Below are 14,821 nucleotides of genomic sequence, written 5' to 3'. Positions count from 1 at the left end.
AAAGAAAGAAAGAAAGAAAGAAAGAAAGAAAGAAAGAAAGAAAGAAAAAGAAAGAAAGAAAGAAAAAAAGAAAAAGGAAAACCATTCTGGCAGCTTAATGGAGAAGGGATTGGAGTGGAGAAAGAGATGAGAAAACTGAGATGTGACTTGCCCAGGGTCATACAGGTAGTACTCCTCAGAGGTAGACTTTGAACCCAGTTCCTCAGACCAGAGTTGTACTGTACCATACACAATCTGTAGTCATATCCACACATGCTTACATCCTTACCTGACTACTTCTTTCCATGGTCCTAATGGAGGTTTATAGTTGAGTGCTTGTAAACTTCATAAAGATCCTTAGAGAGATCTCTTTCCTTATGTTTTATCTCAAACAGAATCCTTGCCTTGGCAAAGTTTATGAGCATAACCAAAAGGTTTTTAATTAATACATTTTTGAAATCTGTTTCCCCAACACCTTAGAAACACTGTTCATTCTACTAGAAGTCTGAGGAGTTTTTTGTTTTGTTTTGTTTTAAATTCTAGACAATACCTCTGGAATCTTACTAGTCCCTGGATCCACCAGAGCTAAATTCCATTAGTATTAATGAGAGCACTTTTTGCACGTCCCTTGCTTACCAAGGAGAGATTAATTCCCTTTGTGTTGAAAATCCTATAGTGAACAGAATAACTGTGTGATTCTGGAGCAGAGAGAAAAACACAGGGGGAGCCCAGACTCAGAGCTAATTGAGTAAAGGTCCCAAAATATTCAGAATCACTAAGAGAAAAAGTTATGATGATAGCTGCTTTTAAAATTAATAATAACAATAGAAGATACTAATCAGAGATGCCTTTTTGCCTTTGAAAAAATATTTAGGTGGGGTAGGGAGAAAAGCTTTTTAAGAGATTTAAAATTTTTATTAGAAAGCAACTATCCAGCAGTTGCCTCCAAGGAATATTTCTCAGTGATGCTATAAAGCCTTTCTGTATCCTAGCAACAACTTCCTCACAATAAGAAGGGCCCCAGCAAATGAAATCCGCTTACTAAACACAAAGAGTGTCTACAGGTTTCTCTGAATGTAAGAAGAGGGCAGGACTCTGCTAAAAGGCCCTTTTCTGAGCTTTCTGTCACTGGGCAGGAGGCTTTGCAAATCAGGGTAAACCATGAATCACCCGTCACGGGTCACATCTTACATGCCATCCCAGAAAGCTATTCTGCTTTGCTACATGTCCTGAGAAATGCTTGGGAAACTCTGCTCCTGGGAGATATTAGCATGCTAAGCCAGATCCCAGAGAAAGGGAGAGTGTGAAGTTAAGATCAGTAAATGAGAATACTAAACCAGATTGGGGGGGGGGGGGGGGCAAATCCAGACTTCAAAAGAAGAGCTAGAAGGTCAGGAGGTGATGAGAATAGAAAACCCTGCCCTGGCATTTGGAGATAGACAACCTCAGTGACCATGCAGGCTCCCTGAACAGAGCTCAAGTCTTGGATAAGGAAGCTGAGAAAGCCAACAGGAGCAGGGGCAGGGGAAGAGAAGGGTATTTAATTAGCAAGTCAATGAAAGGGGGGGAAATCACTACACTTTCATGTTTTGGTAAAATATTCAGGGGTTAGCAGGATATGCAATAAAACAGAGGAGCATTTTAGGATGTAATGAACAAAAAAAAAAACCCCCATCATAGATTTAGAGCCAGAAGGGGACTTACATGTAATCCCTTTATTTCAGATGAGGAAACTGAGGCACATAGAGGTTAAATGACTTACTCAGGGTCACACTGCTATTAAGCGTCTGAGGCAAGATTCAAACTGAAATTTTTCTGCCTCCAGGTCTCTCTAGCCATCTAGCTACCTCTAATCCCCCTAGACGTCCTCTGGGCTCCCTTTCAGTTCCAGATCCATAGCCCTATATAGCTTACACACTGCTTTCCTCATAAGGGCTCTGTGGATAGGTGGTACAATGTTATTATCTCCATTTTGCACACACGGAAATTGAGCTGAAGAGAGTCGTAGATCCCTGGGTTAGAAAGGACCTTAGAGGAAGTGAATCTAATCCCTGTTATTTTATATATGAAGAAACCGAGGCTAAGAGAGGATGGATGACTTGTCCGAGGTCACACAAGTAGAAATCAACAGAAGGAAGATTTGAAGACAAACCGTCCGACTCTTTCCACTACAGTCCCCTGCCTCTCCTTTATAAATGCCTTACTATCCCAATTCTTCTTACTCAAGATGTGTTTCATGGAACATCAGGATTTCATAAACATCTCAAGAGATTTCTAGAAAGCAGATACATTTTCTTTGTATCGACTCCATCATAGTTAAGAGCAGAAGCTCCAAAACAAAAAGTTTGAAAACCTCAGATTTCAAGTCATATTTGTCAATTGCTGCTTTAGAATATGCTGATGAGTTCAGAAGCCCCCAGTGGAGTCTGAGGACACGAGTTCTACTCCTGCCACTGATGCTTATTCCCTCTATGATCTTAGGCAAGGAAGTCACTTAGCTTCCCAAGGACCTCGGGTCCCTTCCAGTGCTAGATCAATTATCCTAGGGTCCATCATGGCTACCAGGGCTTTCTTCATTGCAGCCATACATTCTTGGAAACTGTTGATTAACCTACAGCTCATTTGTACCAGTGTTTTCTAACTCCTCTCTGACCACAGCTTTCATCAGATCTACACAGAGCATTGCCTACCCTCTGCTGAAGTGCTGATGAGCAGTAAAAGGACCAAAAGTCAATCAGCCAGAGGAAATGTGGGTCTAAATCACCCACAGACTGTATGATCAGCCCCCAAACAATCTCATGAAAACTTGACTGTACGGAGGTGTCAGGAAGACTCATCTTTGTGAGTTCAAATTCAGCCTCAGACACTTAACTGGCGGTGTGACCCTGGGTAAGTCACTTAATCCTGTTTGCCTCAGTGTCCTCATCTGTAAAATGAGCTAGAGAAGGAAATGGCAAATCCCTCCAGTATCTTTGCCAACAAAACCCCAATGGGGCCACAAAGAGTCAGACATGACTGAAACAACTAAACCACTACAACAACAAATAGGACATATTGATATTATATAATATTGCATTGGCGTTGGTATTACATAACAATACATCTTACTCCTGGTTCGTTAGGAGTTGAGAACAGACCTTGACAATCTGGAAGAATCTCCAGGCCTATCAATCTAAACTGCTTGAGGGCTGAGACCATTTTGTTTTATGTCTATGTTTATGCTTATGATACTGCAGCAATGAATGAGGCCATAAAAGTAATCTCACCCAAACAATACAAAGTTTATATGGGAAAGTTTGAATACATAAGCAAATGAGTAGCTAAGTAGCAAATGGATAGAGTCAGGGCTTGGTGTTAGTAAGAGTTCCAAATCCAACCTCAGACCCTTAATAGTTGTATGACCCTGAATAAGTCATTTAATCTCTATTTGCCTCAGTTTCCTCAACTGCAAAATGGTTATAATAGCAGCACCTACCTCTCAAGGTTGTTGTCAGGATCAAATGAGTTAATATTTATAAAACACTTTGCACAGTGTCCGGCACATCATAGGTACTATATAAATGTTATTCCTTTCCCCTTCCCTTCCCAGGAATCTCTCTCTCTCTCTCTCTCTCTCTCTCTCTCTCTCTCTCTCTCTCTCCCTCTCTCTCTCTCTCTCCCTCTCTCTCTCTCTCTGATAAACAGAGTAATGTATTTAGAGTCAGAATGCCTAGAGTTACTAGCTTCAAGACTTTAGGCAAATCACTTAACTTTTCTAAGTGCCAACTTCCTCATCTGCAAAATTCTAATTAATAAATACTTAGTAAATAGCTACTTTGTATAACGCATTGTGCCTGGCCCTGGGGTACAAAGGCAACAAGTAGTTCCTGAGTGTAAGTATATTACAATCTACTGGAGAAAGGAAGAATATTATACTCTATGATACTGAAGGTCCCTTCTGGTGCTAAATCCTATGAGCCTAAATTATTCTATCAAGGATAAACTGAGAAGCTCAGCTAACTCCCTCATGACATAGATTGAAGTTCCAACCTCCAACTAGGAAAAAAATTATCCTTAAAATTAAAACTGTAACAGGAAGTAAAGTAATTGCACATGTCAAGAAAATGAATTCATGACCTTGGTAATAATTTTCATCCTTGTAATCTTTGCATGAGGCATCTTTTTTTTTACTTCAGTACTTGAAGTATCTATGTCATTAGGGTGGGTATCCCCATCTCATTGATTCAGATGGTAATGTCTCTATTGTTAGAAAAGTTATGTATGATTGAGCTCTGGAGAAAATTGAATGGGGATAGAAAAGAATATACCTTTTTCTCAGTAGTACTTGGCACCTACACAAAAACTGACTAAATATTAGGGTATAAAAACCTCAAAATCAAATGTAGAAAGGCAGAAATATCAAATGCATTCTTTTCAAATCATAATGCAATAAAAATTATATTCAACAAAGGGCAGCAGAAAGAGATTAAAAATTAATTTGAAAGTAAATCTAATTCTAAAGAATAAGTTTGTCAAAGAACAAATCATAGAAACAATCAAAATTTCATTAAATGACAACAATAAGACAATATACCAAAATTTATAGGATGCAACCAAAGCAGTACTTAAGGGAAATTTTTATTTCTCTAACTTCTTACATCAACAAAATACAGAAAGAACAGATCAATGAATTGGTCATGGAACAACAAAAAAAAACTAGAAAAATAACAAATTAAAAATTCCCAATTAAGCACCAAATTTAAAATCCTGAAAACCAAAAATGAGGTTGATAAAAGTGAAAGTGAGAAAACTACTGAGCTAATAAATGAAACTAGGAGCTGGTTTTATGGGGGGGGAGACAGTAAAATAGATAAGTCATTGGTTAATTTAATTTAAAAAAAGAAAGAAGAAAACCAAACTTCCAGTATTGAAAATGAAAAGGGTAAGTTCACCACCAATGAAGAGGAAATTAAAGCAATCATTAGGAAATATTTTGCCCAATTATTTGCCAATAAATCTGACTATCTAAGTGAAATTGATGAATGTTTACAAAAACATAAATTGTCCAGATTAACAGAAAAGGAAATAGAATACTTACATAACCCTATCTTAAAAAAAGATATTGAATAAGCCATTAATGAACTCCCTAAGAAAAATCCCCAGGGGAAGATGGGTTCACAAATGAATTCTACCAAACATTTAAAGAACAAGTAATTCTAATACTGTACAAACTATTTTGAAAAATAGGCAAAGAAAGTCTTATCAAATGCCTTTTATAACACAAAAATGGTGCTGATACCTAAACCAGGAAAAACTAAATCAGAAAATGAAAACTACAAAACAATTTCCTTAATGAATATTGATGCAAAAATTTTAAATACAATACTAACAAAGAGATTGCAGTAATATATCACAAGGATCATACACTATGACCAGGTGGGATTTACACCAGGGCTGCAGGGCAAACTATCAGTATAATTGACCATATCAATAAAAAAAAAAAACAGAAATCATATGACTATCTCAATATATGCAGAAAAAGGTTTTGAAAAAATACAGCACATGTTCTCATTAAAAATACTAGAGAGCATAGGAATAACTGGAATTTTCCTTAAAATGATATCTATCTAAAACCATCAGCAAGCATCATAATGGGGATAAACCAGAAACCTTCCCAATAAAATCAAGGGTTAAGCAAGAATGCCCCTTATTGCCACTATTACTCAATATTGTACTAGAAATTTTAGCTATAACAATAAGAGAAGAAAAAGAAATTGAAGGAATTAGAATAGGCAATGAAGAAACAAAACTATCACTCTTTATAGATGATATGATCGAATTCTTAGAGAATCAACTAAAAAACTATTTGAAATAATTCACAACTTTGGCAATTGCAGGATATAAAATAAATCCACATAAATCATCAACATTTCTATATATTGCCAACAAAGCCCAGTAGCAAGAGATAGAAAGAGAAATTTCATATAAAATAACTGTAGACATAATAAAATACTTGGCAGTCTACATAGAAAGACAAACCCAGAAACTATATGAACATAATTATGAAAGACTTTTCACACAAATAAGGTCAGATCTAAACAACTGAAAAACTATCAATTGCTCATGGGTAGGCTGAGCCAATGTAATAATTATCAAACACTAGGTTACTATGGTTATTTACTACTGTGTCTTGTGTACCTGATCTATTCCACTGATCTACCACTCTTTTTCTTAGCCAGTACCAGATAGTTTTTATGGTTACTGCTTTATAATAGAGTTTGAGATCTGGTATGGCTAGACCATCTTCCTTTGCATTATTATTTTTTCATTAATTCTGGAGAGAAATGATTATCAATAATCAATGATTTAGGTGCCAAAATTAATTTACTTATTCAGTGCCATACCATTTTATAGAAATAGAAAAAATAGTAACAAAATTTATCTGGAAGAACAAAAGGTTAAGAATATCGAAGGAATATGGCATTTAAAAAGTTTGAGATAATTTGTCATTTTATTAACAATGCCAGCATTTTTAATAAAAGGTCAGTGACACTCTTGAATGTCAAAGAAAATCATGGTGTCATGTTCATGTCTTATATGCCCTTGGAAGAGAGGTGTTCCTGAGGGTAGTAATCAACTCTGATTGGTAAACAATTAATGAGAGGTGGACTTTACAAAGAGGAGTGAGCTCACTCCAATAGGTGGCTGTAAGTGATATCATGTCACTCTTGGCCAGAAAGACTATCCCTATACCCAAGACTACCCCCAGCCTTGGGCAATCTAGGCAAAAGGTTCTATCTCTACCCAAGCTTGATTGAGTGGAATTCACCTTAGATTAGAGATTCCTTGCAAGGTTGGATGGGATGTGACCAAGATTGAGGAGAGTTATTTCAATGTCCTTCAAGAGATTACAGAAAAAGGGAGAACTCTGGATCTCCCCAAATCATTGGTTATTGATAATCATTTCTTTCTAGAATTAATGAAAAAATAATAATGCAAAGGAAGGAGGCCTAGCCATACCAGATCTCAAACTCTATTACAAAGCAGTAACCATAAAAACTATCTGGTACTGGCTAAGAAAAAGAGTGGTAGATCAGTGGAATAGATTAGGTACACAAGACACAGTAGTAAATAACCATAGTAACCTAGTGTTTGATAAACCTGAAAGACTGGAGTCTCTAGGATAAGAATTCACTATGTAGGGGCAGCTAGGTGGCACAGTGGATAGACCACTGGCCCTGGAGTCAGGAAGACCTGAGTTCAAATGTGGCCTCGGACATATTCGCACTTACTAGCTGGGTGACTCAGGGCAAGTCACTTAACCCCAATTGCCTTGCAAAAAATAAAATAAAATAGCTCACTATTTGACAAAAACTGCTGAGAGAAGTGGAAAGCAATATGGCAGAAACTAAGTATAAAACAACATCTTATATTGTATACCAAGATAGAGTCAAAATACATACATGATTTAGACATAAGGGATGATACCATAAACAAATTAGGAGAGCAAGGAATAATTTATCTGTGAGATCTGTAGAGAATGGAAGAATTTATGACCAAACAAAAGATAGAGAGAATTACAAAATGTAAAATGAATAATTTTGATTACATCAAATTAAAAAGATTTTGCACAAGCAAACAAAATCAATGCAACCAAGATTAGCAGGAAAGCTGAAAACTGGGAAACAATCTTTACAGTAAATGTCTCTGATAAAGGCCTCATTTCTCAAATGTATAGAGAACTGAGGCAAATTTATAAGAACACAAGTCATTCTCCAATTGATAAATGGTCAAAGGATATGAACAGGCAGTTTTCAGATGAAGAAATAAAAACTATCTATAGTCATATAAAAAATGCTTTAAATCACTATTGATTAGAGAAATGCACATTAAAACACTCTGAAGTATCACCTCACACCTATCAGATTGGCTAATATGACAAAAAAAGGAAAATGATAAATATTGAAGAGGGTATGGGAAAATTGGGATACTAATGTCCCAATTGGTGGAGTTGTGAACTGATCCAACCATTCTGGAGAGCAATTTGGAACTATGTCCAAAGGGCAAACAAAGTATGCATACCCTTTGATCCAACAATACCACTACTAGGTCTGTAGCCCAAAGAAATAAAGAAAAAGGGAAGGGGGGAGGGCCTATGTGGATAAAAATATTTATAGCAGCTCTCTTTGTGGTGGCAAAGCATTGGAAATTGAGGGGATGCCCATCAACTGGGTAATGGCTGAACAAGTTGTAGTATATGAGTGTAATGTTATATTATTGTGCTATAAGAAATGGCAGGCAGACAGATTTCAGAAAACCCGGGAAAGACCTACATGAACTGATGCAAAGTAAAGTGAGCAGAACCAGGAGAACATTGTACACGAGATAGCAACATTGTGTGAAGATCAACTATGAATGACTTAGTTCTTCTCAGCAATACAGTGAGTCAAGACAGTTCCAAAAGACTCATAATGGAAAATGCTATCCACATCCAGAGAAAGAACTGATGGAGTCTGAGTGCAGATTGAGGCACACAATTTTCACTTTCTTTAATTTTTTTTCGTGGTTCTTTTCTTTTGGCCTGTTATGTCTTTCACAACATGACTAATATAGAAATGTGTTTTACGTGGTTGCACATACATAACCTATACTAAATTGCTAATGGTTTGGAGGGGGGGTGAGATTGATCATATGGAGGGGGTGGTGAGAAAAGGAGGGAGATAATTTGGAACTCAAAATTTTTTTAATGAATGTTAAAAATTGTCTTTATATGTAATCGGTAAAAAAAAATAAAATAAAATAAAAAGAAATATTTGTATCACTCAGCTGGCAGTTAGGTGGCGCTGCAGATAGAGCACCAGGCCTAGAATCAGGAAGACTCATCTTCCTGAATTCAAATCTGACCTCAGTCACTTACTAGCTGAATGACCCTAGGCAAGTCGCTTAGCCCTGTTTGCCTCAGTTTCCTCATTTATAAAATGAGCTGGAGAAGGAAATAGCAAACCACTCCAGTATCTTTGCCAAGAAAATCCCAAATGGGGTCATGAAGAGTTGAACAAGACTGAAGACCACTGAACAACAAAAATCACTTTAGTAGAATATAAATTGCTTGAGACTTTGTTGTTTCGTTCTTTGTATTTATATCTCCAGCACCCAGTACAGGGCCAAAAACATAACAGGTACTTAATAAACACTGATTGGTTGAGACCATAAAATTCATCATCTTATAGTCAATTAGGTGATGAATCTTAGCCAGTTTAGTCCTAAAGAACAGATACATTGTCCATAACTAGGTCCATATTCAAAGACTTTCCAACTTGATAGAGTCTGTTACAACCTGGATTTCTCTGGCAAAGCCTTCAAAAACTTATGACTACCTCCATGCCATAATGAGTCATCAGAGTAGGGTTTTAATGAGTGGAGATACATAACATCTTTTCTCTTTTTTTTTCTTACTGTGGACACTAACTTAAACAACATTACAGACCTCTCAGACAACTCTTTCAGTGAAGCATCTAAATGTTCAACATTGAATAGAAATAGATGCTTCAACATGCATTTTCCAAAATGATGATCCCTCTTTTAATAGACCTTACAGATTTAATTTGTGCTACTGAATAATAATAGTTAACATATATCAACATGAATTAATGCTCGATATGAACTTTCATATATGCATATATATATATATGAACTATTATTATTGTTTTAGGAAAGACTTGGCATTTGGCTAGTTTTTTCAAAGGAATTGAAATCTCCTGGATAGGTTGAGGCTTTGTATATTTCTGACTTTCAACTTGGAAAATGGAAGATACATGTGTGTGTGTATGTACATATCCATACATATCTATATACATACATCTATATTTTATATATACACACATATACCACATATACATATATAATATATACATACATACACATATAACCTTTACTTGCCTCAGTTTTCTCAACTGTAAAATGGAAATAACAATAGCATCTCCTTCCCAGGGTTGTTGTGAACATGAAATGAGATAATATTTATAAAGTGCTTAGAACAATGCCTAGCACATAGCAAGCACTACATAAATGTTAGCTATCATTTTTATTACTATTATTATCTATTATTATTATAATTATTGAAAGTTTCCAAAGCTCCTTCCTCAAAACAGCCCTGTAAAGTATACAGTGTTATCTTCACTTTGCTAATGAGTAAACTGAAGACTACAGAAGTTAAATCACTTGTATGTAACTACGTGACAGAGCCAAGACGTCAACCTCCATCTGCTGAGTATTGAAGCTCCTGTGTGTTCTTTGTATTACAGTTTCCAGTCTCAAAGTGCTGAAGGTGACCTCTGATTTCTCTAGAGCTCTCTCCCTGTCTCTCATCATTACCTATGTCTTCTCCTGTCCACTCGATTGCGGGCTCTTGGAGGTCAGAGATCATGTCCATTTCACTTCTGAATCCTCAACACTTCACATGGGGGATTGGGCATAGTAGATGTTTAATAAGTGTTTGTTATTATTGTTGAACCTGAAAAATTAGATGCAAAAGTGACCCTGGAAGATGAAAGAGGTCTCTCCCTATTCCCTTAAAATATGTAACATCATTTCCAAGGATGGTGGGGGTAGGGATAAAATTATGATCCCTCTATTAATAGACTTTACAAACAGATTTCATTTGCATTACTGAATGACATTTTATTAATACTGGAATCCTACTAGGACATTCTTCAAATTGGCTTCTTACATCAAAGTTATCTGAGTAATTAAGTTTTTTTTAAGTGTTGTCAGTTTTGATACCATATTTTCACCTAGCCCTTAATGTTGATTTGAAAATAGTAGTCTTAATTATGACAAAGAAACCAAGTCAAATGGGGGTGGGGGGATTAATAACATTTAGTGGGTTTTACATTATTTCATTCCTATTCTTTATGATTAAGAAATCATTCTGGTAGTTTCCTTTCAGTTATGACAAGAATTCATTTTTTTTCCCCATCATTTTCATTGGAATACCAAAAGGGGTTTAGCATCACAATGCTTGGGTAATCTCATTCAGCCTTGAAGCTGACTAAGCCCTAGCCAGTGCTTAAAGGTCAGAATGTTCATAGTTTACAGCTAAAAGTTATATTCCCTATCCTCTTCTGCCATCCATGCATTTCTTCAGTAGCCTTATCTCAGGCTGAGCTCTGAGCATTTTGTTTCTTCCCCACCAAAACAGGTATAGTCATCCTTCAGGAACAATTCTTTCCTCAAGAGATTTTTCTCCACAAGGCAGACAGGCTTAAAAGTTACTTGCCAAAAGTTTTTCTGCACTTTGGATCAAACCAAAGTGTTAATAGGATATCCAATTGACTCAAAATAGAACATAATTCTTCAATCCCATATCTAATAATACCTGGTTTGGCATTTGACTAAGATACAGATTTGGACCAGTTTAGCCAGCTCTTGTCAGACAACAGAGTATTCCTTCTGTTGGGTCAAGGTAGGTTCTTAGGAAACACTTTCAATTCTAGGATGGAGGCACGGCAGGCAGAATTTTTAAAAAGAACCAGCAGCCATAAATCCATTGGAAAGGGGAAAGGAATACTACACTATAAAATGCCAGGGTGTGACCCCAGGCATTTATCAGCTAACTTGAGATGGGTAAGTGTAAAGTAAAGGGTTTAAACTGGTGACCTTTAAGGAATGAAGTAGCAAAGAGACATAAAGTCATGAAATGGCATCCAGACATTCCACTCACCCAGCAAATAAAGCACCACATGGTCCAACTGTGCCATCATCATATGCAGGCCAAGATACATAGCTGAGCATTTACATAGCATGTTGCACATATCAAGGGCAGCAGCCATTGTAGGGGTGGGACAGACCTTCAGCATGACACAGCAGGAACGGCTGGGACCCCTTCTGCCCCAGACTCATCTCAACAGTTAAGTGTCACTCTTCTGATCCCAAAGCACTCCCAAGAGCCTGCCTTGGCAGTGCAAGCAGAACTTTTACCCTCATGACTGAGGAACCAGGTTGGGTCTTCCAAAATGTCTCAATAGTCTATTAGCAAGATGTCTGCCTACCTTATGGAAGCTGCCATTGATCTAATTTCTTAGCCATCTCCTTTCCATTACTCAAGCTTTAGAGAAGAGGAAAGAAAGATGAACTTGGGAGTCAAAGGACCTGAGTTCAAATCCCCACTTTTTCATATATTATTGCCTGAGTGATCTTAAGCAACCAACATGGGTCTCAATTTCCTCTATTAAAATGAGGAGAGAGGATTGGACTATATATCCTTTATGATTCTTATTTAATCTTTCTGTGCCTCAGTTTCTTCATCTGCAAGATGAAGGGGTTGGACTAGATATCATTTCTGATCTGTATTTAACTTTTCTGTGCCTCAGTTTCTTCATCTGCCAAATGAGAGGGCTTGGATAGGATGACTTCTATGGTCCTCACTTAACCTATGACTTAGCTTTCTCATCTGTAAAATAAGGAGTTGGACTCAATGACCTCTAAGATAGCTTCTAGCTGAATCAAAATGTCACTCCCTGTGTTGTTCTGCTAACTGTCACTTCGTTCCCCTGCCTAGGGGTAAGAAAGTTGTTTCTCCTGCATTAGTTCATTTCTTAGATGCTTAAAGTCTTTGGATGAGGATTCTAAACTCGTTCAAATACCCTGCTGAATATTCAATAATATTGATAAATGTATCCCACTAGCTTCTGACAAGGGCCACAGTGAGTTCCCCTTCCCACACTAGGTCTAGGTCAGTGGGCCAACAAAAGTGGAAAGCTTTTGTCTGGCTGGCTTAAGTCTCTTTCTTATTTTCCCTCCACTGCACTCTCTGACTTTTTCCCAAAGCCCTCCTGTCTTTCCTCATTCTGTCCTCCACTCCCCACTGTCTCTCAGATAGCAATTCTAAGGAAAAGAAGGGAATGTTCCAATGGTACATTCCCTCTCATGGACTGAAATGGATGCCTTGTACTAAGCAACAGGTTGGAGACCCACCCAGGGATTAAAGGAGAGAGAGGGAGAGGGTTTCAGACTTTAAACTTAAGGATGTATCCATCTGGAATTTCTCTATCTGTATAAAGAAAAGCAGTGGTTTTGGGATCACTGTCGAACAATCCCAATTTGGCCCCCTTCCCCATTCATTTCCAACTTCCCACCAGGAAAAAAGTTTCTTTAAACCTGAAATGAACGTGTCAGACAAAGACCTTAAAAGTCAGTTATTGGCACGTGCAGCAATTTCTGTTTCCTCTCGTCTTAATAGGCATTTAGAAAACAGATTTCTATTTTTTGTTTACAAAGTTGCACTCCTTGGCAGTGCTCACCCTCACAAGGCACCTGCTGCTAAAAAAGAAAAAAACTGGATTCCCACCAAGGCTAAAGGCAGAGCTCCAGAGGAGACCAATTACAAGTAAATAATTATTCCCTGAACCTGGAATTCTCTTCCAAAATCAGATTCTGGTCTGCTACTTATAGTCTCTATTTCTCCCCTTCACTGATTTTGACTCCCTACCTAAGCTTGCTGGTAGGTGCCAAGGAGGGAGGGGTTTCCCCCTTTGGAAATCATTTGTTTAAGGTATCTTTACAAGCTGTAGGGTTCAGAGGGTGCCATCTGCTTCCCCAATTCCCAACATAGAGCAGTGAACTACAAGTGTCATTACTCCTGATAGCACCCAGAATGTAAAACAGACTGATTCCGCTGTGAAAACAGGTGCGCCCCCCAGCAAATTCGAGTTTAAATAGCTTCAAACACACACACACACACACACACACACACACACACACACACACACACACGAACAATCTAAGAGGTTAGCACTGATATTCTCATTTACTGTTGCTTTCTAATTGGTAGCAGATTAGGGATAAGGATTGCAGGAAACAAATGAAGCCCCCGCTCTTTTCTCCCTCTTTTCCCCCTCCTGAAAAAGATCAGCAAACATAACAAACTTAAACAGAGAAGGAACAAGAAAGATCCAGCGAGTCTTCACAGAAACACGAATCTAGTTCAGTCCCCGCACTTACCCGCACAAGTTAAACGCCCTTCCCCGTGGGCTGAACGCAGAGGGTAACTCGTGTTCTCCTGAAGCTGCGGGGCTGGGAGACTGGCCAGGCTAAACGCAAAGCCCACTGGCCAGGGAAGGAGGAATAGCCACACCATGGCGAGCTCTCTCAACTGTCAACTGAGAGCAACTTGGCTGGGCTCAGTCATGGCGAGAGCAACGGACATCCGTATCCCTCCCAGCGGTTCTTGGGCTTCTTTGCCTAGTGCCCTGTATCATTTCTTTCCCCCTCACCCCACCTCTGACTTTTCTCCTGTAAACTAAAGGCGAGTCTATCCTGCTACAACTTTTCCTCTCTTGTTTCAAGAAACTCCAGCAAGAGATTTCTTCCACCTGGAGTGGGGAGAGGGTGGAAGCAAGTATGAAATACCTGACACTCTAATGACAAATTTAACACAGTTTAGCAGCACAGCCCCCAAGGACGAGTACAGGCTTTATTACAACAAGCTTAGGTGGGAAACAAAAGTAAGGAAGAAAGAGAGAGGAGAAGAAGAAAAGAAAGAGAAAAAGAGAGAGAGAAAGAAAGAAAGAAAGAAAGAAAGAAAGAAAGAAAGAAAGAAAGAAAGAAAGAAAGAAAGAAAGAAAGAAAGAAAGAAAGAAAGAAAGAAAGAAAGAAAGAAAGAAAGAAAAAAGAGGAAAAGAAAAGGGAGGAAGGAAGGAAGAAAGAAAAAAGAGGAAAAGAAAAGGGAGGAAGGAAGGAAGAAGAACTGGTGAAAAACTTCTAACTAAGCACAGCCCTTGGGTAAGGCTAAAGGAAGAAACGGAGAAATTACTCCTTGCTCAGCACAGTTCCTCCTTCTTCAGGCTTGGAATGACTCCCTTTT

At 37.9% G+C, this 14,821-nt stretch overlaps 1 protein-coding gene across 2 annotated transcripts in view; it reads right to left on the bottom strand.

Annotated features, from left to right (window-relative positions):
• The window catches only part of EGF (epidermal growth factor), a 148,868-nt gene extending 134,369 nt beyond the window's left edge, over positions 1-14,499 (bottom strand). The window contains exon 1 of one of the 2 annotated variants that reach the window (XM_027837577.1): positions 13,960-14,499. In XM_027837577.1, the coding sequence (XP_027693378.1) occupies positions 13,960-14,095 (136 nt within the window). In that variant the 5' untranslated portion in view covers positions 14,096-14,499. The remainder of the gene's footprint in view (positions 1-13,959) is intronic. The other variant, XM_027837576.1, reaches the window with a different exon arrangement.
• Between the last annotated feature and the right edge of the window lie 322 nt (positions 14,500-14,821).

Source organism: Vombatus ursinus, unplaced genomic scaffold (genome assembly GCF_900497805.2).
Source record: "Vombatus ursinus unplaced genomic scaffold, bare-nosed wombat genome assembly UNPS02014821.1, whole genome shotgun sequence".
Classification (NCBI taxonomy): domain Eukaryota; kingdom Metazoa; phylum Chordata; class Mammalia; order Diprotodontia; family Vombatidae; genus Vombatus; species Vombatus ursinus.
The sequence above is the reverse complement of the archived record's forward strand: the minus strand, read 5'-3'. Positions and strand labels throughout refer to the sequence as shown.